Genomic DNA, 22630 nt, shown 5'->3' with positions numbered 1-22630 from the left:
CGATTTGATCGAATTCGACCAATTCGATGGTTGAAGTACACAAAAAATTACTTTGAAATTCAAATATTTTTTCATAGGGATGTACCGAATCCAGGAATTGGTTTGGGATTCGGCCTTTTATAGCAGGATTCGGCCGAATCCTTCTGCCAGGCCGAACCGAATCTGAATCCTAATTTGCATATGCAAATTAGGGGCAGGGAGGGAAATTGCATGACTTTTGTCACAAAACAAGGAAGTAAAAAATGTTTTCCCCTTCCCACCCCTAATTTGCATATGCAAATTAGGGGTTGGATTCGGTTCGGCCGAATCTTTCAAGACGGATTTGGGGGTTCGGCCGAATCCAAAATAGTGGATTCAGTGCATCCCTATTTTTTCATTCAAAGTATTCACTCGAGCTTAGTAAATCTGCCCCATAGGGTAGGAAAAAAAATAACGATTTAAAGGACAACTATACCCCCAAAATGAATACTTAAGCAACAGATAGTTTATATCAAATTGAATGACATATTAAAGAATCTTACCAAACTGGAATATATATTTACATAAATATTGCCCTTTTACATCTCTTGCCTTGAACCACCATTCGTGACTCTATCTGTGCTGCCTCAGAGATCACCTGACCAGAAATACTACAACACTAACTGTAACAGGAAGAAGTGAGGAAGCAAAAGGCAGAACTCTGTCTGTTAATTGGCTCATGTGACCTTACATGTGGTTTGTATGTGTGCACAGTGAATCCTACGATCTCAGGAGGCGGCCCTTATTTTTTAAAATGGCAATTTTCTATTTATGATTACCCAATGGCACATACTACTAAAAAAGTATATTATTATGATAATGGTTCATTTACATGAAGCAGGGTTTTACACATGAGCTGTTTTACTCAGTATCTTTTAATAGAGACCTACATTGTTTGGGGGGTATAGTTTTCCTTTAATATGATATATGAGATTTCCCCAATGTTTTGGAAACCCTCTATACATTGGGGTATTGTCCTTCTTAACAACCAATCGCCTTGCTGCTATTTATATTGGGACATTCTGTGTGGTATGTATTCATTTATGCTTTCAGATGACCATGTGATTATGTATTTTTGGACTTAAATATCATATTTAGGGATGCACTGAATCCCCGAATCCTTCATGAAAGATTTTGGTGGATACTGAACCAAATTTGCATATGAAAATTAGGGGTGGGAAAGGAAAAAGTGGGAAAAAAGGTTTGGTTTTGTCACGTGATTTCCCTTTCCGCCCCTAATTTGCATATGTAAATTAGGGTTCGGGTTCGGCCAGGCACAAGGATTCAACTGAATCCAAAAAAGGGTCCATTGTTTTGTCACGTGATTTCTGTTCCCTCCCCTAATCTTCATATGCAAATTAGGGTTCAGATTCATTTCAGGCAGGCACAAGGATTCGGCTGAATCTGAATCCTGCTGAAAAAGGCTGAATCTTGCTGAAAAAGGCCAAATCCTCGATTCTGTACATCCCTAACCATATTATAATACCCTATATGTCTGTATTAATTATGGAGGGTGCAGTGTAACTTCTATATTGTAAATTGTTTTATGCTCCTTTTGGATAAGAGCCTTTACTCTTGCACCCTAGATTTAATTAAGAACTGCCCTCAGTAATTTGTTTTAAAGGCATTTGTAATATACAGGAGTAAACCTGTGCAAGTCTAATTAGCCTGTGTAGAAAGAATTTTCTGTAAGTGACTTAAGGACAGTGTTGTTCCCAGTATAAAAATGGGAAAACCCTAATAAAAATGACTGAATATAGGGTATATGAAGCTGCTGGGCAACCTGGCCACAATTAAATACAGTGAAAGGCTGCATGTGGCCCTAAATAAAACCCACACTACCACATTGGTTATATTGTTACATAAATCGAATGAGCCCACTCAGTAATTACTAATCAGTCTCAGTAATCCAGCTATGGACCCTTTCATAGGTATATAGGAGACCACAAAACAAAATATTTACCCCATAAACAAATAAATTAAGATAATTAAAGCTTGTTCTTTGGAATATTAAGCTAATAGGACAAAAAGTGGTTTCCAGCAGGCCAATGAGCCGTGTGAGTGCCATTATCAGCCTTATCCTTGTGTTTGCAGAAAATAATACTTACCAGCTAGGAGTCACTGGAGAGAACTAACCTGCTTTTATCACTGGGTAGAGCCTATGTAGCCAGGCTGATATAAGCTTCACTGAAACACTATTTACACTGTAAGAAAACTTTCAGTATGTGCAGCCCATTAGGATGAGCTTTAATCTCATCACATCGACCCACATCACATTCTCCCAGAAGCAATTTCGATGGCTCCATTATGTTTTGGTGAACTCCAGACAGTCTTTCTATATTTGTCAGCAGCTGGGTCTTTCTTGGGTCTCCTAACCCTTTTACTGAAATGGCAATGGATGGTGTAAGGCAGGAGCGCCCATACTTTACTTATGCAAGGTCTACTTTTAGCATAATGATCTACATTATGATCTACATCCATTAAAGGAAAACTATACCTCCCAAACAATGTAGGTCTCTATAAAAAGATATTGCATAAAACAGCTCATATGTAAAACCCTGCTTCGTGTAAATAAACCATTTTCATAATAATATACTTTTCTAGTAGTATGTGCTATTGGGTAATCATAAATAGAAAATTGCCATTTTAAAAAATAAGGGCCGCCCCCTGGGATCATAGGATTCACTGTACTCACAAACATACCTACAAACTATACTTGTTAGGTCACATGAGCCAATTAACAGACAGAGTTGTGTCTTTTGCTTCCACACTTCTTCCTGTTACAGTTACAGTTGAAGTATTTCTGGTCAGGTGATCTCTGAGGCAGCACACAGACCATTACGAAATGGTGGCTCAAGGCAAGAGATGTAAAAGGGCAATATTTACTTAAATATATATTCCAGTTTGGTAAGATTCTTTAATATGCCACTTAATATGATATGAACTGTTTCTTAAGTGTTCATTTTGGGGGTATAGTTTTCCTTTAAAGCATTAGCATTCTCTTCCATTACTTTTATATTGATTTATGTGAGAATTGATATTACTATATTTAACAAACAACTATTTCTTATGTAACCTTAACATAAAATTATCTGAATGAGAATCATGAAATAGGAGAGTAACTTAGACAAGCAGTATGCTGACAGTGTGTGTAAGTTGAAATTGTTGTACCTTTTGCCAAGTGCACTTGAATCTGCCAGACAGTTAATCAAAAATCTTTCACCTACTGTTCTTTGTTATGTCAGGTTTCTCTTGTGTCCATGTCCAGGCTACGGTGCTATATGGGCCTCAGGTGGGTGGGACAAAAGGACATCACAATCTCTGGAGATGGAGCCTTGATCTTCTCCATGCTCTGTCTCACCTTAGCGTTTCTATTCTCTATGTCAATGTGGTGCACACAGACAACTGCTTAAAAGCATTATTAGATTAAAGTATCAGGAACACCTAAAAATGAAAGTGTTTTAAAGTAATGAAAATACAGTTAGGTCAATAATTATTTGGACAGACAACTTTTTATCTAATTTTGGTTCTGTACGTTACCACAATGAATTTAAAATGAAACAACTCAGATGCAGCTGAACTGCAGACTTTCAGCTTTAATTCAGTGGGTTGAACAAAAAGATTGCATAAAAATGTGAGGAACTAAAGCCTTTTTTTAAAACAATCACTTCATTTCAGGGGTTCAAAAGTAATTGGACAATTGACTCAAAGGCTATTTCATGGGCAGATTTGGGCAATTCCTTTGTTATGTCTATCAATAAAGCAGATAAAAGGCCAGGAGTTGATTTGGGGGGGGGGTGCTCGTATGTGGAAGATGTTGCTGTGAACAGACAACATGCGATCAAAGGAGCTCTCCATGCAGGTAAACAATCCATCCTTAAGCTGCAAAAACAGAAAAAACCCATCCGAGAAATTGCTACACTATTAGGAGTGGCAAAATCTACAGTTTGGTACATCCTGAGAAAGAAAGAAAGCACTGGTGAACTCAGCAACGCAAAAAGACCTGGACGTCCACGGAAGACAACAGTGGTGGATGATCGCAGAATCTTTTCCATGGTGAAGAGAAACCCCTTCACAACAGCCAAACAAGTGAACAACACTCTCCAGGAGGTACATGTACCAATATCCAAGTCTACCATAAAGAGAAGACTGCATGAAAGTAAATATAGAAGGTGCACTGCAAGGTCCAAACCACTCACAAGTATCAAGAACAGAAAGGCTAGATTTTTTGCTAAAAAAAAAAAAAAAAAATCTAGAAAAGCCAGCACAGTTTTGGAAAAACATTCTTTGGACAGATGAAACCAAGATCAACTTCTACCAGAATGATGGCAAGAAAAAAGTATGGAGAAGAAATGAAACAGCTCATGATCCAAAGCATCCCACATCATCTATAAAACATGGTGGAGGCAGTGTGATGGCTTGGGCGTGCATGGCTGCCAGTGGCAATGGGACACTAGTGTTTTATCCATCATGTGACACAGGACAGAAGCAGCTGATGTGTTCAGAGACAGACCGTATGTCTCTGAACACTTCAGAATTCATTTGGCTGCTCAAATCCAGCTAAATCCAGTCAAATTGATTGGGAGGTGTTTCACAATGACCCAAAACATACAGCCAAAGCAACCCAGGAGTTTATTAAAGCAAATAAGTGGAATATTGTTGAATGGCCAAGTCAGTCACCTGATCTGAACCCAATTGAGCTGCATTTCACTTGTTGAAGATTAAACTTCAGACAGAAAGGCCCACAAACAAACAGCAACTGAAAGCCGCTGCAGTAAAGGCCTGGCAGAGCATTAAAAAGGAGGAAACCCACAATCTGGTGATGTCCATGAGTTCAAGACTTCAGGCTGTCATTGAACCAAGTCTTGGAAATGCAATCTTTTTGTTCAACCCACTGAATTAAAGCTGAAAGTCTGCAGTTCAACTGCATCTGAGTTGTTTCATTTAAAATTCATTGTGGTCATGTACAGAACCAAAATTAGAAAAATGTTGTCTCTGTCCAAAAATGTATAGGCCTAACTGTATATAACTGGGATATAATAAAGGAAAGGGCACTTGTATTGGATACATTGTATTCGCCAGAACATTTATTTAATGCTAGTCTCCCAAAATGATTAGCGGTCATTTTCCATTACAGAGTGTATTCTTTTTTATTGTTGTACATAGATTTTTAAAAAAAAAAAAAAATAATAATAATAATAATATGTCATAATGATTTACTTTGAAAAAACATGACAAATAATAATGTGAATATACATGATACAGGCAGGGTCCCAGGGTGTTTCCTTCCTTTAAGTGCTGCACTTCCTAATGAGCCTTAATCATATCTCTAGGCTTTCTGCCACCCAAAGGGCTACACAGTAGACCAATAAAATTCTCCCAGATGCAGCACAGAGGCAATTGTTCTGCTACCTTTGAGCTTACAGTTTGATAATGTAAATTAAATTTAAATCGGAATATTAATAATGTATATTCACAAAAACAAGCACACGCACACACAGGTATAGACATGAACACACACACACACACATATACAGATACAAACAGGTTTTAAAGTTAAAAAAAAAAAAATGAATATATGATTGAAAACGGGGAAAATTATCATTTTGTGGATAAGAGGAGGGAAGCTGTGAAATGAAATGCCCTCTTTTTATGGAAGTTAAAAATAATTTATCCCCCCCCCCCATTCTCTTTTTTAGACCAGAGCCAACTGTGTTTGTGTGGGGCCCAGCAGCACCCAATCAGTGCTCTCAGGCTGTCAAGATTGCAGATCTCAACCCCAAAAAAGGATTCAAATGAATTACAAAATAGCAATGGGATATGCAGATGTGTGGCAGTAAGAATTAGGAATATGAAAGCAATGTTCATGGTCTTCCATCCTTCCTTCTGCAGATATCAACCAAAATAATCAGTACAGAGAAGAGAGAGCTGGAGTGCTCCGTCACACATATAAAACTCCAGGATTTAAGTCCCCTGTCAGGAATTGTCTGTGTCAGAAGTCACTGAGGATGCTGATGTCAGCAAACTCTTTCCTGTAGCGGTGGGAGTACAGGCTGAGCAGGAAGGCCCACTTCATGGACATGAAGCTCCATACACAGGACAAGTATAAGCTCTTTGGGTCGGATATGGCTGTAGGTCATGGGAGGAAACAAAACAGGAAAAAGCTTACAATCTAGCAGAAGTAAAAATGTATCATGCAGAAATTCTATGTCATTGTGATTCATCAGCTGATGAACAGAAATACATATTTATCTGGACTCTACTCATCTTCCATCTATATGACATATTTAAGGAAGCATGGCTACAAAATGTATATTTTAAAGGGTCACTGAAACCCGGTTTTAGTGGCCCTCTACATATAGGTGGTAATGCAACCTGCTGGGTGTTGGAGGGTGTTAAGATATATGGATGTGTATCTGCTGCACAGTGTGTATGGGGGGAATCACTGGCCCTGAGTGGGACATAGTTGGTTCTGGTTGTATCATAAATGAGCCAATGGTTTCATTTACTGGCATTAGGATGGGAGAGTAGATAGTACCTTATACAAATTTTAATGTATGGTGGTAAGACGGAACTGTGGAGAACTAGTCACTACTACTTCAATAAATGTATGAGTTATGTTTGATCTTTATAAATATGGGACTCAGTGGCATAACTATAGAGGAAGCAGAGCCACAGTCGCTGGAGGGACCGGGGGAACAGGGGGGCTGGAATGTGGGGTCTGCTTCCTCTATAGAGAATAAAAAAAAAAAAACCTTCCTCCCCAACCGCTCACTCATCAGCAAGGAAGGGGGAAGCAAGTCGGACGGGAGTGGGCGGAGCCAGGATGGGGCGTGGCAGGGTGTAGGCAGGACAGAAAGGGGGCAGAGGATGGGGATCGGAGTGCGCCAGGTCCCGCTTACAAATCAGCCCTTCTCTCTCAACAATCCCCTATTTATTTATCTGCCTTACCATCTCCTCACAACTTTTCTCTCCCTCTTATTATCTGCAATCTCATTCCTTCCTCCTTTGTCTTTACTGCAATCACTGATTTTTGTTCTCCATTCTCTCCTTTCTTGATCTTTCATGATCTCTCACCCTCTCTCTCATTCCCGTTTCTCCCCAGTTTTAACACTCACCCCTTACAATTTCCCCCTCATCTGCAATTAATATCTGCAGAAGACATAACCTGGCACATATATACGGTCTTTCTTAAAAATGTCCCATCATTTAAAGGGCACCCATCACCTGAAATTGCTTCCGCTACCAGAAAAATAGCCCCCGCCAGTGCTAGGCTGCCTACAACCAGAGTGCAGGTGGGTGATACAAATTCAGGTGACAAGTGCCCTTTAATGTACCTGCACCCTCTCAAACGTCTCCCTAGCCACATTGCTGAGTAAATCACACTACTGCTGGTGGGAGGAAAACTAGGGACATTTTGTTGCCTGCAGTAAATGTTGTTCTGTTCACTGGTTTACAAGAAGTCCAGAGTGTTTGTTAGTATAAAAAGGTCAGCTTTTTTGGGATTTATGTATCAGGGGTAGGACCAAACGCTACAGGGCATTCCTGGAATCACATCAGTCCCAGCTGTCCAAACTCTGCAAAGCAAGTTGGAACCTGAATGAATCCCCATCACTACAGATTACACAGATATAAATCCCTAACTGGAGCCTATGGATAAATTTACATTAAATGTGTTTGGTTTCCCAGTAAAGATGCAGGCACTGGCACTTACATTGCTTCTCTGATATGGCTACTGCAAGGAATGTGATGAAGGCTACCAGCGCCAGTACCAAGAAAAGCACGCCTATACAAAGGAAGAAGCGCAGTCCTTTCAGCCATGTCCTCCAGAAGTCTTGCACGTACATGATGTGTGTGATGAGCGCCCAAAGTGCCAGAACCCCTGCCAAACACAATACCAGGCACAATGTTAGAAAAACACGACTTCTTTGCTCAGCATTAACTCCATATAATACATTGTATAATTGTCTGCTCTGTGTGCTTTCCCCAGTCAGTGCAAGTATCACGTGAATAAATTAATATATAAAGAAAAAAAGCTTACTAGTCCTTTAAAGTTTCCCAGTTGCAAAAAGTGCAGAGTCATGTTGCACACTCATGCAAAAACCAAGGCACGTGGCAAAAATGAGCCTTGAATTTGCAAAAAGTGACACCATGACACATCAAAAACTGGTGACCACATGCTCTGTTTCCCTTTTTCCCATATTTATTTCTGTAACCAGTAGAATATTAAAAAAGGGCTAATTCAGCATATACATAATCAAGTGTCCAGCCATTTAGCAGCTTGTACATAACTGCAACTTGAATAACATTATTAATGCTCATCCGTTTAGGGGGAAAATAGAGAATTTCTCTAGGCCAAATGGCCATCAATAGGAGTAATAAAACAAAGCTGTATATTAGAGAATTATGAGCAGAAAAGACAGTCGGGGAGCAGTCAGGTTACCCAGGAATTAACAGGGCTGCCCACTGTTTATACTGCAAATAATTCATTCTACAATATAAAATTAAATTTCTGAACCGGTAGTGTATTTTTTTTTTCCGTTGTAATATTGGTGTGTAGGCAGCAATCTCTGGTCATTTTGCCTGGTCATGTGCTTTCAGTAAGAGCCAGTGCTGCAAGTGGAACTATGATTTTTACTACTGAGTTCTACTATCAAATCTACCAGGGAGCTTTAAGGGCAGAGACACACAGTCAGATTCGGGGAGATTAGATGCCCGGCGACAAATCTCCTCTTCTTCGTGGCAACCAATCTCCCCAAATGCCTCCCGCTGGCTAGAATGTAAATCGCCGGTGCACTTCTTTTTCCGAAGTCGCCCAAAGTTGTCTCATGAGGAAACTCCGGGCGACTTCGGCAAAAGAAGCAATCCGAGTGTCATCCCGCCGTCAATTTAGATTTTAGCCAGCATGAGGCAGTTTGTGGAGATTAGTCAACCCCGAAAAAGAGGCGATTTATCGCCGGCCGACTAAATCTCCCCGAATCTGAGCGTGTGCCCCTGCCCTAAAGAGTGACTGACGTTTATAAGAGCACAAGTCACATGACTGGGGGCCCCTGGGAAACTGACAACATGTCTAGCCCCAAGTCAGATTTAAAAATTAAACATGGATAACATAAATCGGTTTGCTCTTTTGAAAAACAGATTTCATTGCAAACGTCTGCTGGAGCAGCACTATTAACTGATGCATTTTGAAAAAAACATGTTTTCCCATGACAGTATCCCTTTAATAGTTATCTATTGTTTTACCTACTCACTATTTAACTAGTAAAAAAAAAGCTTTGTAGGTAATCCCAGCAGGACCTATATTATAGCCAGATATCCGTTATGTATTGGATAATGATAGAATTACAGTTTGGGCTACACTGCTTTATGAGGACCTGCATGTTCTGGACAAAGCCCCCCTCGGCTGCATCTGTTCCAAAACAGCTAAAAAAAACAAAGCCACAAAAGCCAGCTAAATCTACAAGTTGGTGCTTTCACAGCAACATTAAAAGTGCAAAGTCACTCTCAGACCCGGAAAACTGCTGACAGCACTACTTTGGCTCGTGCCTCTGAATTTGGAAATCCTATTATGTATGAAGATAATACATTTGCATTGGAAAGCAAGAGGGAAATAGACTCTGATTTACTATACAGATATTTGCACAAATACGGTGACCGAAACAAACATCCTTTTCGGTTACATAAAAGGTGCACTAGATATGGTTAGACACTGATCACCCTACATGAAGCACCTCCACAACTCTGCTCTATTTTATTGGGGTTCCAGTATTCCATCCAAGGGCACTGCAAGCAGGCTGGAGCACAAATACAGGGAAATGTGTGTACAGTTAATGGCCTTTCACTGTGCATGACAGTCTCCTTGTCCTTTAAGCCGCTGGAGTGAAGTCAACTGAATCACATGGCGGGTTGCAGTGTGAGTGAAGCCAAAGGCTGAGCGAAGCCAAAGGCTGAGCCCCTGGACTCACACGGCTGAGCCCCTGGACTCACACGGAATGGAGAGATCAGAAGGCAACTTGTCACCTAAATGTTATAGCTATATGTCATGCATAGTGACCATAAGGTGGGACACTTGATACTAAATCATTCTGCATCTTAAATGTGCCCCTAAGTGTTAATAGGGCACAAAACGTGTAGGGCCCATGGAGATGTGTAAATTTTAAATTCCAATTACAAATAAATATTATTTTTACTTTGTTTGAATTGGCCCTGGTGGATTCCTTTGATTGCCAGATAACCCAATTTGCTTTGCTAATATTGGTTTGGATTGCCGCTCCCCGAAGCTGAGGGTCTGGGGCTGGTGCACTTGAACCACTAGTTACACTCGTGAGTTATCGACACTGGCACTGTAGCATCTCTTCTCCTCTCTTTCTTGTGTAATTTCTCTATGTGGCCTGGTTTAATTAGTCCAGGAGATGACTGGGAACAGGCAAAGGATTCAATAGTTGAGCACATCAATGCATGTAGATCTAACCAATAAATTTATACACTGAGGGAGAAATGGGCAGAGCTGCCTGACTGATCTTTTTCACTCACATTTCATAAAACATACGGTCAGCGAGAGTGCCCAGGAGACTAATCTCCATAAGAGTCTAACACAGCTTTTACAGGAATGGAGTCAGAGCCCAAAGCTTTCTGGAAGAAGTTTAGATTCCCAGAGTTCTGGTTACGAGAATCCCCTCTCCCTCCTAATCCCAAGAATGCAGTCATTTGAGAGGCAAGGAATATTGGCCAACACTGCACACATTACAAGCCAGCCTCTTGTGCAACATTCACACTATTACAGAATGGAACCATCATCTCTTCCTAAAACCAAGAAAATCCCAGAGTGTTATATTTCATATAGTATATACATTTGCCTGATGTAAGAAGAGAAAGAAGTTCCTAGACAGAATATAATAAAAAAAAAAAACACTAATAAGAGGACGATTTATGAGAATTCGCAATTTTAATTTTTTCATGATTTGAGAAAAAAAAACCAGTGGAAAAGTGTACCCGCAAATATACTAGAGAATATTCTTTGGAAACTTGATTAGTCAGTATTTATGAAAGAAAAAACCTCAAACAATTAAAAGCTGTTGAGGTTGAATAGAAGTCAAAGGGAACTTTCTCTATCAACTTTTACACATTCATTTATTTTCCAACTTCGATAAAACATGAAAATGAATGGAACAGTGTGATTTTCACTGACACAGGACTTTTTTTTTTCCTGTGGGAAAACATGTGCAGATATATTCTTTTGCCTTCTTTTCTTACAAAAGTTGCACGAGTTTTGACTTCTGAGTTTTGGTGCACTTTTTTTATGCCCTTGACTTCAAAAATGAGTACATAGACCTCTTCATTTAAGTTTGTGTTTAAACATTGGAGAGGAACATGATGGGAGACAAATGTAAAGAACATCACATGGCAATTTAAATGACCTTTATATAAAGATCCGATTAAAACAAAGGGGTCCATTATTTTTATAGAAATGTACTTGTGCAAACACTGAATGAATTCCCACCCCAGCAACATCATGGTGTTCATATTATAGCCTGTGGGGCTGCTTTATTGCAGCCAATAGAAAGGTTTTGCATGCAGGCAGGACAGGAGGATAATGGTGCTATAACATGTAACAAAGCTAGCAATATTATAAAAACCTTAGAGCCAACAATCACTTAGAAATGTAATACTTTAACCACTTTAAGGAAATGTTGTGCAGACAATAGCCCTAGTAGGACTGCAGTTAAACAAATGTACAGGAAGTAAATGTCATCCCTGCTTTATAGGATGCTCAAGTGTGCAGTTCTGATTGGTGGCCAGCCAACATTGTATATCACCAATGGCTGCCCTGAGTGGCATTAGCCTTAAAATACTGTGTATGCACCTATGTTGTACCATACTGCAGAAAAAAGCATCCGCCCGCCCCCGTCTCTCCTTCCCACAGGAACATGCAAAGTTGCTCCAGATTTCTTAGGGATCCCTTGTGTCTTTCACATGTGCAGAATAGTAAAGTCTGGAAATTTTAAGTATAGAAGAAGGGTTATAAAAATACCCTGGGTTGAGGGGGCGTGGTCTGCATGCTGAACGGGTAGGACGCACGCTGTGTGAGCTCTGCCTGAGGGCCTTACAAAATCCTGTTATTGATCCGGTTTTTACCGATTATATCTTCAATTTCTGGGGTGCGAAGTTACTGCACATACTTTCCTGACTCCCCATGCGAAGAAGCCGGCAGACGCCCAAGTCTCACACCGCTGCGACGACGGAGGGGAAGCACATCCAAGATGGCGCCGCGGCTGTAACACAGCGGGCCGCACCCTCCCCTGGCTCGCAGCCTAAGCTGAAAGACGCTGCTGCCAAGACGCTGGAACGATTTGCTCGCCAGTCGCCACCTCTGGGGAAAAAACAAGGTATGTCCTCTCCCGCAGACGTTACCCCTGAGGCTAGGGAGGGCCCTTCCACGCCTGGCACCCCAACTCAGCTTGCCTCTCCTACAGACCCCACCCTAGCAGAGGTGCTGCAAATTATAACCAGCAATCACTCCACGTTGATAACAAAAGTGGATGAAATTCACACTGACTTTGCCATATTAAAGCATGACCTGCAAAAAGTGAGAGAAAGAACCAGTGAAGCGGAAAGGAGAATAGGAGATTTGGAGGATTTAACCTCTCCCATACCAAACCGCATGGATTCTCTCTCCAAACAATTAAATTTTCTTGAGACTAAAGCAGACGATTTGGAGAACCATCTCAGGAGAAATAACATACGCATATTGGGCATACCCGAGCGGGCAGAAGGAAATACCACGGAGGCATTCGTGGAAAATTGGCTTCGGTCGAAGTTTGGCGAGCGCATTTTCTCCCCAGCCTTTGCAGTGGAACGGGCCCACAGGATACCAGGTCGCCCTCCTGCACCGGGCGCCCCGCCCCGACCACTCATAGCACGATTGCTTAATTATAAAGACCGAGATGCAGCCTTAAATGCAGCACGTCTGGCAGGTGAAATACTACACGACAACAATAAGATTTCTCTGTACCCAGACTATTCTACAATTGTCAGGAAACAACGATCCCAATTTGCTGAAGCAAAACGACTGTTACGGCAGAGACAGATCCCGTATGCCATGCTTTTCCCATCGAGACTTAGGGTGTCAGACAGAGGGAAAACCCATTTCTTCAACACTCCGGAGGATACGATCGCATGGATGGAAGGAAGGCCCAGATCGCCTCCACCTCAACATCAGCATCAACCAGAAGCATGAGTATTTGCTGAGCAGCTAACTCAAGATTCAGGACGGTACCGGTAACTCCTATCCTGTCAATATCGGTGAAAAATACCTCTTTTTTTTTTTTTATTATTTTTTTTTTTTTTTTTGGGCCTCTCATGGACAATGAGCCTTCACAACGTAATGTAACTTTGAGCACAAGCGCCGTCCAATCTCGGACAGGCTGAGTAGATACTAACCTCCTTTTCTTCCTTACAGGTTGTAGTTATGGGCGTAAACTCACACAAAATTGCAGTTATATTGGGGATTGTGTGGGTAGGGTGGGTGTGCGAAGGGTTGTTGGGGAACTATTTTGTTCTTAGTTTGGAATTTTTCTTGACATGGCAGCGATATGTGTATGTAATGTGTAGGGGGGTTCTACGGAACGATATCACTATGTTTACAAAATGTCTAGGGTTAAGGTAATGTAGTGGAATGTCCGGGGGTTGGGATCTGCTATCAAACGTAAGCTGGTTTTTGATTTTGTTAGGAAGGAAAAACCCCAAATCATAATACTTTTAGAAACGCATCTTGTTGGAATGAAAACCTTAAGTCTTAAAAAACCGTGGTTAAGTCACTCCTATCACTCTACATATTCCACTTATTCGAGAGGAGTTTCCATACTTGTTTCCAGATCCTGTCCGTTTACTGCTAATTCAGTACTGACTGATCACTTTTGTAGGTTTGTGATTCTGCATGGGCTATTATATGGTCGCCTATATACTATAGCGGGAGTATATGTCCCTCCTCCCTTTGACATCGCACTCCTACAGGAGATTATGCGTAAGATTCTTACACTTCCACTGGCACCGGTACTAATAATGGGGGATTTCAATGTTGCGCCAAACCCGGAGCTTGACAGATTGACTACTTCGAAGGCCCGTCATCCCAATTTCGCCAAATGGGTTTCTACCTATGGCCTCAGTGACATTTGGCGTACCAGACACCCAGTGGCCAGACAATTCACCTGTTATTCCCCCGGGTATCAGTGTTTATCTAGAATTGACCTTGCAATGGGTACATCAGATATGACCAAATTAGTCACTTCTGCTGAGATCCTTACAAGGGGCATATCGGATCATTCTCCTCTCATTGTCAATATTATGGGGTCCTTTGACCCAAGTGATAGAGTCTGGCGCTTAAGCCCCTTCTGGGTGAAGCACACAGCTTTGAAAGAACCCATCCGAGACAGTATTGCCTCCTATCTTTCGATCAATCAGGATTCTGCGTCCACGGATGTGGTCTGGGATGCCCTGAAGGCTTATGTTAGGGGAGAATACATTAGAAACATTAAAGCTATCAATGCAACTGTAGGTGCTGAGATAAATACACTTACTCAGGAAGTACAGGCATTAGAGTCTGAATATGTAGCGAACCCCACGGACCTGACTAGGCAGTCATGGTTAGATGCACAGTTAGCTCTTAATCTTGCCCAGGCTGAGTTGACCAAAAAACATATCCTTTATCAACAAGCCAATATATTCGAGCATGGGGATAAGAATGGCAAACTCTTATCCTACCTGTCTAGGAATGAGCAAGTCTCATCTACCATCCCAGCTGTAAAAGTATCTCCGACAGAATACACCTCAGACCCTAACAGGATTAATGATGCTTTCTGTGCCTTTTATAGGGACTTATATTGCTCAAAAATTCAAAAGGGGACCCTGGAAATAGATGCATACCTACGAAACACAGAGATCCCGGTATTGGAGAACCAATACTCCCAGTCCCTAGCTGAAGATATAACGATAGATGAGGTTAAGAAAGCTATTACTTCTTTCCCAGCGAGTAAAACCCCAGGGCTAGATGGGATACCCATGGATTGGTATAAACTATATAAAGATCAAGTGGCCCCCCTTCTCACTAACTTATATAATGCTGTTCTTTTGGGCTCCCCCCTCCCACGATCCATGCAAACAACTCTAATAGTTTTGATTTTGAAGCCAGGCAAGGCTGCGCATGACTGTGCGGCATATCGGCCCATATCTCTGATAAATTCAGATGCGAAAATTTTGGCCAAGGTATTGGCTTCCCGTCTAGCTCCGTTGCTGGGTTTGATAATTTCACCTGATCAGACCGGTTTTATGCAGGGGAGGTCAACGGATGCTAATATTAGGCGTCTATACACCAATCTGGCTATTACTCATGATAATTCGGGGGAAAGGGTGATCGCTTCACTTGATAACAAGAAGGCCTTCGATTCAGTGGAGTGGCCTTATCTATGGTCCACGATGAGAAGAGTGGGCATCCCTGCAGCTTACATGCGATGGGTTCAAGCTCTATATGATAACCCCATAGCTAGAGTCAGAACGAATTTTACGATTTCACAACCTTTTTCCATTCTGAGAGGTACCCGTCAGGGTTGTCCTCTCTCCCCTTTGCTTTTCTCCCTAGCCATGGAACCTATGGCCTGTCGAATTAGAAATAATCCAAGGGTGGTTGGACTTCAACTGGGTCGAGTCACTGAAACAGTGTCCATGTATGCGGATGACACGTTGTTATATTTAGCTAACCCCGGCAGGGCGCTTGGCGCTGCACTAGACATTATTAATGGCCACACGGCTTACTCTGGCCTGAGAATAAATTGGGCGAAATCCCTTCTTTTTGCCGTTGACCCTAAACACCAAGATGTACCCGCTTTCCCTCATGGTCTGTCTTGGGCAGACTCTTTTAAATATCTAGGGATCTGGATCCACAGGGATTTAACCAAATTTGTAGACCTTAATCTGTCCCCGATTCTGCGTTACAGAGTCCAAAGTTGAAACATGGTCATCCTTACCATTATCCTTGTACGGCAGAATCTGCCTCTTCAAGATGGTTATCCTTCCAAAGTTAACTTACATATTTCGACAATCTCCCCTGAAAATCAATAAGGATGTGTTCCGTGTCTTAAGGAGCCTCGAAATCTCAATGCTATGGAACAAATCGCAACCTAGGATTGCCCTTGCTACTCTCCAACTCCCTGTTAAAAGTGGAGGGTTGGCAGCACCTAACTTATTCCTGTACTATCTGGCTGCTCAATTGGTCAACGCCTGGCGTTGGGCCTCCCCCTCCCCGCAAGATGCCACCACACAGCTGGAGGCGCAAGTAGTGGGCTCATTTGAGGACTTAAGAACCTCCTGTATAGGGGTATAACAGATGCTCCGCATATCACCTCTCTCATGAAGGCTACAGTGGGGGCTTGGCAAGTGGCTCTTAATTTTTCACCCTCCCTCCCTGCACACTGTTCTAAATTTACCCCCCTCTGGTGTAACCCTAAGCTGAAACACCTTGCTATGATCCCAGACCCCCAGTTATGGGCGAGATTTGGCATCAAGTATGTCATGGATATTCTTATTGATGGCAAATTACCCCCCCTTCCAAATTCTGAAAGATAAATTTACTTTGCCTAATGTGATGCTTTTTCGCTTTTTTCAAGTGAGACATGCCATAAGCTCGCAATTTCCGGGTGGGCAAGTGGACACCACTCCCAGGAGGCTGGAGACCTATATCCACAACCCTGAACTCCGAAAACCTTTATCAATATTCTATAATCATTTAATGTCAATAGGTAACTCTAATCTTAGAAAGATCCAACTGAAATGGCAACTAGATATACCCTCGCTAGATGATGAAAAATGGAAGGATGCTCTGGAGTCCTACTCAGATGGGATGATATGTAGTAGGGACAAACTAACCCAACTTAAATACCTCCATAGGACTTATATCACCCCTCAAAGGTTGCATAGGATGAATCCCACTTTAGCACCGGCCTGTCCCAGATGTTCTGAACTGGTGGCCAACTATTATCATATGGTGTGGACCTGTCCTGTGATACGCCTTTTTTGGCAGCAAGTGTTGCAGAACATTCACGGGAAAACGGGTTGGTTAATCCCTGTGGATCCACTAATAATCTTATTGAACAGGGTAGAGGAAGTGTCTGTTAGAAGTGCAGAATGTACTCTCCTTTCTATTTTACTAATGCTTGCAAAAAAAGCTATAGCCCTCAAATGGAAGGATTCCTCTGGCCCAACTGTCTCGTTTTGGTTGGACCTCATCAGGAAAGCAATGCCCATGTATAAACTGACGTACATGAGGAGGAACTGCCCGGAAAAATTTCATAAAATATGGGGGATCTGGCTGGATGAGGAGGAGGGATGATGATCACGGTCCTACACTAGTGCAGTTACATTGCCAGCTTAGTAGTAGTTTGGTGGCTCCTATAACCCCATCCCCCCGTACGCGGGTCTGTTACACCTGTATATCCAGCATATGTCTGTTCTTTATGTGTACCCTTCTGAAATAGGTCACGGTCTCATGTCCTGTTCATAGGTTGGACCTCACGACTACACTAGCAGTTATATGGTCTTAGATTCGCTGCTTGCAATAACAGAGATACAATTGTAGCAACAATTTTCAACATGTCAATTTTATTGTTCTTTTTGTTAACTGCTGTTGTTCCTGCATATTGATTGTAAACTCAGAAACGTATTTTAACTACCACTGTACATTCAAGCCTCTGTTATACTTTCAATAAAGCAGAATTGTTAAAAAAAAAAATACCCTGGGTTTGTGCTTTTGGCCAGAGGAAAAGAGCACCCAGCTAGTGAATTTTACTTCCCATGTTCTGAAATTATCAGGGAGTTCTTATTAACGTGATTGCCTGTAAATGAGGACTTTATCATTTTAAAAAGCTCAGTGGAAACCAATTTGATGCTTACTTAAAGGGGTCCTTCACCTTTAAAGAGACGGAAATCCCACGTCAATGGGGGGTGCCAATATACTAGGCACCCCACCAGTAAATCCAACTGCTACTTTTTTCCTTGGTCCAGTGTTCCTTTTAAGAAAAAACAAACACCAACCTGGGAAAAACAAATACATGGCCACCACCTTACCTTTCCCAAGTTTTACTCTACTGCACATGTGAGTCTAAGCCTGCCAAGGGGCAACGTGGCAGCACTGCATTACTTTTCCCCCCAAACTGATACAATTTTTTCCTAAATGGACTGGAGAAAAAACATAGGGATTGGATTCACCCAGTGAATGTGGCTTTAACTTTTTAAAATAGATGGACCTATGCTAAATAGGGATGCACCAAATCCACTATTTTGGATTCGGGTGAACCCCTGAATCCTTCGCGAAAGATTAGGCCGAATACCATAAATATGCAAATTAGGGATGGGAAGGGAAAACCATTTTTTGCTTCCTTGTTTTGTGACAAAAAGTCACACGGTTTCCCTCCCTGCCCCTAATTTGCATATGCAAATTAGGATTTGGTTCAGCCTGGCAGAAGGATTCGGCCGAATCCGATTCCTGCTGAAAAAGGCCGAATCCTAAACCGTATCCTGGATCCGGTGCATCCCTAATGCTAAATCAGCTAGGCTTCATTTATTTTCATTTTTCAATTTTATTTAGGTTCCTAAGGCCTTTAGCACACATTTGTCCACTGATCTTCTCAGATGAAGAGCACCTCAGTTGAACACACTCCTCTCCGTCTGCCGTTACTCCTTATACAAGCAAATGACAAGTGCAGTCAGAGTTTGGCTGCCACACAGTGTACGTTTCTCATTCAGTAGTAGAAGTTGTGGTGACAGGCCTTTAGTTCACCATTGTGTGCTTGTGTGTGAGGGGCCTAAACTGGCAAGTAATAATTGAATATGTTGGCAGTGATCACTTAATATTTCTATGAAATAAATACAATGGTAAAATAAAAATGAAGATAGGAGGCCTTTGCACAGCTGGACCATTACTATAGACACTTGACAACCCTGTGACAATAGAGATTGGCAATAGTGGGGAGTAGCCAAGTGACTATACAGCAATTCATGGAGCAGAACATCCTCCGTAACCTACAAAATATGAGAAAAATATGTTTGCCTGCAGCTGCTGCCGCTTGCATTAACAAACCTTGCATGCCTTGTTATAATTCTACCTCTGATGGAAAGTAAACTTAGCCGAGAGCAAGAATTGAGGTTTTTTTTTTTCCACACGACGACAAGGACTTCAAGCCTTTCATGTGCAACTGCATCTTCTGTTTGCCAATATCCTACTTCACCATTGTGACTTACGAAACAGCTCCGGCCCTGCTTTTTGTATTTATTCTGCTTGACTAATCTTTCTGTTCAAAAAAGATACCAACATCCACTCATGTCTAGTCACGAACTGATCTGTCCTCACACCTGACAGCACACACGGCCATAAACATCAAACCTGCATTTACTGTGATGGCTATTAAAGGGGCTGTTCTCCTTCCAACACCTTTTTTCAGTTCATTTGGTTTCAGATAGTTCACCAGAAATTAAGACTTTTTCCAATTACTTTCCATTTTTTATTGTTTTTCCAAAATCTAAATTTAATGTTCCTGTCTCTGGTGTTTCTCAGTAATTCAGATCGGTTACAATTTTGCAACATTTAGTTTGATACATTTCTCAGCAGCATCTGTGGAGTATCAGCAACTATTGTATCAATTCTAACAGCTGAAACCTAGGAATTCTGCTCACGTCTGCTCACGTAAAATGTATCAACTAAATGTACAGTTCAATAATAGAAAAACAGTCCCACACAGACAATAGAAAGTAATTTGAAGTCTATATTTCTGGTGAATGATCTGAAAGCAACTGAAGTGAAAAAAGTGTTGAAAGGGGTTGCTCAACTTTGAGTTAACTTTTAGTATGATGTAGACAGTGATATTCTGAGAATTTTTGCATTTGGTTTTAATTTTTTATTTGTGGTTTCATACTATTTATCATTTTATTCAGCAGCTCTCCATTTTGTAATTTTAGGGTCAGACCACACAGGGCATTTTGGGGAGATTTTGCCTCGTTTTTGCGGCGACCAATCTCTCCAAACGCCTTCCCTGACTCTGTGCCGGCTAAAATAAAAAAAAAACGCTGGTGCTAATCACACACGGTGTTTCGTTTTCCGAAGTTGCAACTTCCAGGCGACCAAATCTCCCCAAAAAGCCCAGTGTGGACTTAGCCTTAGCAGTCTGGTTGCTAGGGCCAAATTAACCTAGCAACCATGCTCTGATTTGATTAAGAGACTGGAATATAAATTGCAGAGGCCCTAAAAACATTTAAAGATTAAACCCAATGTTTGATTGTTTTTGCCACCAATAAAGATTTGTTGAACTTAGTTATCCTTTAGTACAAGGTACTGTTTTATTATTACAGAGAAAAAGTAAATGATTAACAGAACGTCTGCTTCTATAGAACATTATGGGAAATGGCAGTTCTTGTTTTGGAGCTTTCTAACACAGACATGGGATCCCTTATCCGGAAAGCTCCAAATTAAGGAAAGGCCATCTCCTAAAGATTTAATTTTATCGAAATAATCCAAATTTCTAGAAATTTTTCTCTGTAATAATAAAACAGTAGCTTGTACTGTATTTAAACTAAGATATAATTGATCCTAATTGGAAACAAAACCAGCCAACTGGGTTTAATTAATGTTTAAATGACTTACTATTAAAATTAAGATGTGAAAATCCAAATTATGGAAAGATCCCATACCTGTAATGGGTTTCCAGATAATAGATTGTATCCCTGTATTTCATACACACAACCCCTTTATTAGCCCTAACCCCATAAACGCAAAGATTTTTATTTGATGAACGACCGATTTTAGTGCCATTAAACCAATCCTTCAAATTATCTTGTGGTTAGTGGTAATCAAACAATTGTGCATCTAACGATTTTTCGCCTGACATTGGTCAGAAAATTGATCGGCCGGGTTTTTTCCATCGTCACAGTGAAATGTATCTATAGTCCAATTGTTTGCAGGGCCAAGCAGGCAGCTCCCCTAAGTTTTCCTGCCTTCAACTCGACAACATTGCTTGAAATGGATTTTTTAGTTGATGGACAAGTCGTACATTTAAAACATTGGTTTCAAGATAAGCTTGGTAACGAAAAGATCTTTTAAAAATCTATGGCCAGCTGCAGTTCACATACCAAGCACAAGGCAGAATCAGGACAACCAAGTAAAAATAACAGATAAAAAAACAAATACAAAAAGTATTGTAGAAGTGATACCTTTATTGGCTAACAATAAAAAAAAATACATTGCAAGCTTTTAGAGCACCAAGGCCCCTTCGGTCTTGGTGGTCCGAAAGCTTGCAATGTATTTTTTTTTATTGTTAGCCAATAAAGGTATCACTTCTACAATACTTTTTGTATTTGTTTGTTTTTGTATTTGTTATTTTTGCTACTGGCTAACACGGTACCACAGTTTTTGTTTTGTTGACAACCAAGTAAACAATGTCATATAGAAGAGCGGTCTTTGGAATTTTTGGGGTTCCAGTCCCCCTTTATGGTCCAACATTTGGACAGGGCCCCCAAAGTTAATGATAAAGGAAACATTGTCCCAATGGCTTATCCTACTATAGCTCCAACATGGGCAGTGGATTTGTTCCACCCTCACCTCCCCCATCCACTGCTTCAAGTCCCTACAGGGAGAGCAGCACCACAAACCTCTGTCCATTTACACCTGTAAATTAATCTTCAGCCTGTGGCTCCAGAGCTTTTTGGGCCTAAAATACCAGAATCCACTTGCAGACAGGGGGCTAATACAATGCCTTTCTTTTTTGACATAGGTAACCCAGCACGGAAATCCCCAAATATCACATAACAGAAGATACATGACATCACTACTTCGGCCCCTCACCTGATAGCCCTCCCATGGCCGCGGTCCAAGGCTGCACGAAGGCCACGTTCCATACCAGGAAGGCTGATAGGCCAAACAAGGTGCCCACCGCCGCGTAAATGATACGGATCCAAAGCTGCCTGGTGACCGCCATGAGTGAAACTTGCCAGCTGAGCCCAGACTGGAGCTGCCGACACAGCACTTACAGAGACCAACCGTAAGGGCTCATGAGATTGGTGGACTGTGCTGTCAGCTAAACTCTCAACAACCAATGGGAGCGTTGTTTACAGCGATTACCACCCAATAGGAGTAGCGTTCAGTGACAGGACGAGATCCGGTGAAATATGATTGCTGTAGAGAAGCGACAACAAGGAGAAGCACGTAGCGAGAGATATGGAATGGTAAGGTTAGGGTTTTCAGAGAAATAGCCCAGCTGTTATCATGGGCTTGCGCCAAAGAGAGGCTTGGAACACACAGAGGCTCTGACAGGACTTCAGCGTTCTGTAGCCCTAGAAACCAAAGTCACGTGATTACCCATGACCAAGAGCTATGCTCGAAACATGTAGTGGTTAATAAACAGCACAACTTTTGCAGCAGTTTTTGCGCTTAATTGAAGTTCATTACTATTTTCTTTATTCGTGATCAGCCTCGTGTTCTAGGTTACGGAAAGTGTTGCAATTAAGATGAAGCGGATGGTTAAAAGGAAGCTGAATCTATCCCAGAATTACTGTTGTTTAAGAACCAGTGGCTCCC

The 22630-nt window shown here is 41.4% G+C and overlaps 1 protein-coding gene across 1 annotated transcript; it reads right to left on the bottom strand.

Moving 5' to 3' along the window:
• Nucleotides 1-5142: 5142 nt before the first annotated feature.
• slc48a1.L (solute carrier family 48 (heme transporter), member 1 L homeolog) lies at nt 5143-22055 on the bottom strand. The gene is given in 3 exon segments (NM_001094648.1): nt 5143-6147; nt 7733-7900; nt 21899-22055. Coding segments are annotated over 3 exon segments (438 nt in total). The 5' UTR covers nt 22032-22055; the 3' UTR covers nt 5143-6010.
• Nucleotides 22056-22630: the final 575 nt, after the last annotated feature.

This window comes from Xenopus laevis, chromosome 2L, assembly GCF_017654675.1.
Source record: "Xenopus laevis strain J_2021 chromosome 2L, Xenopus_laevis_v10.1, whole genome shotgun sequence".
In the NCBI taxonomy this organism is placed as follows: Eukaryota; Metazoa; Chordata; class Amphibia; order Anura; family Pipidae; genus Xenopus; species Xenopus laevis.
This window is presented reverse-complemented; position numbering and strand designations above follow the sequence as displayed.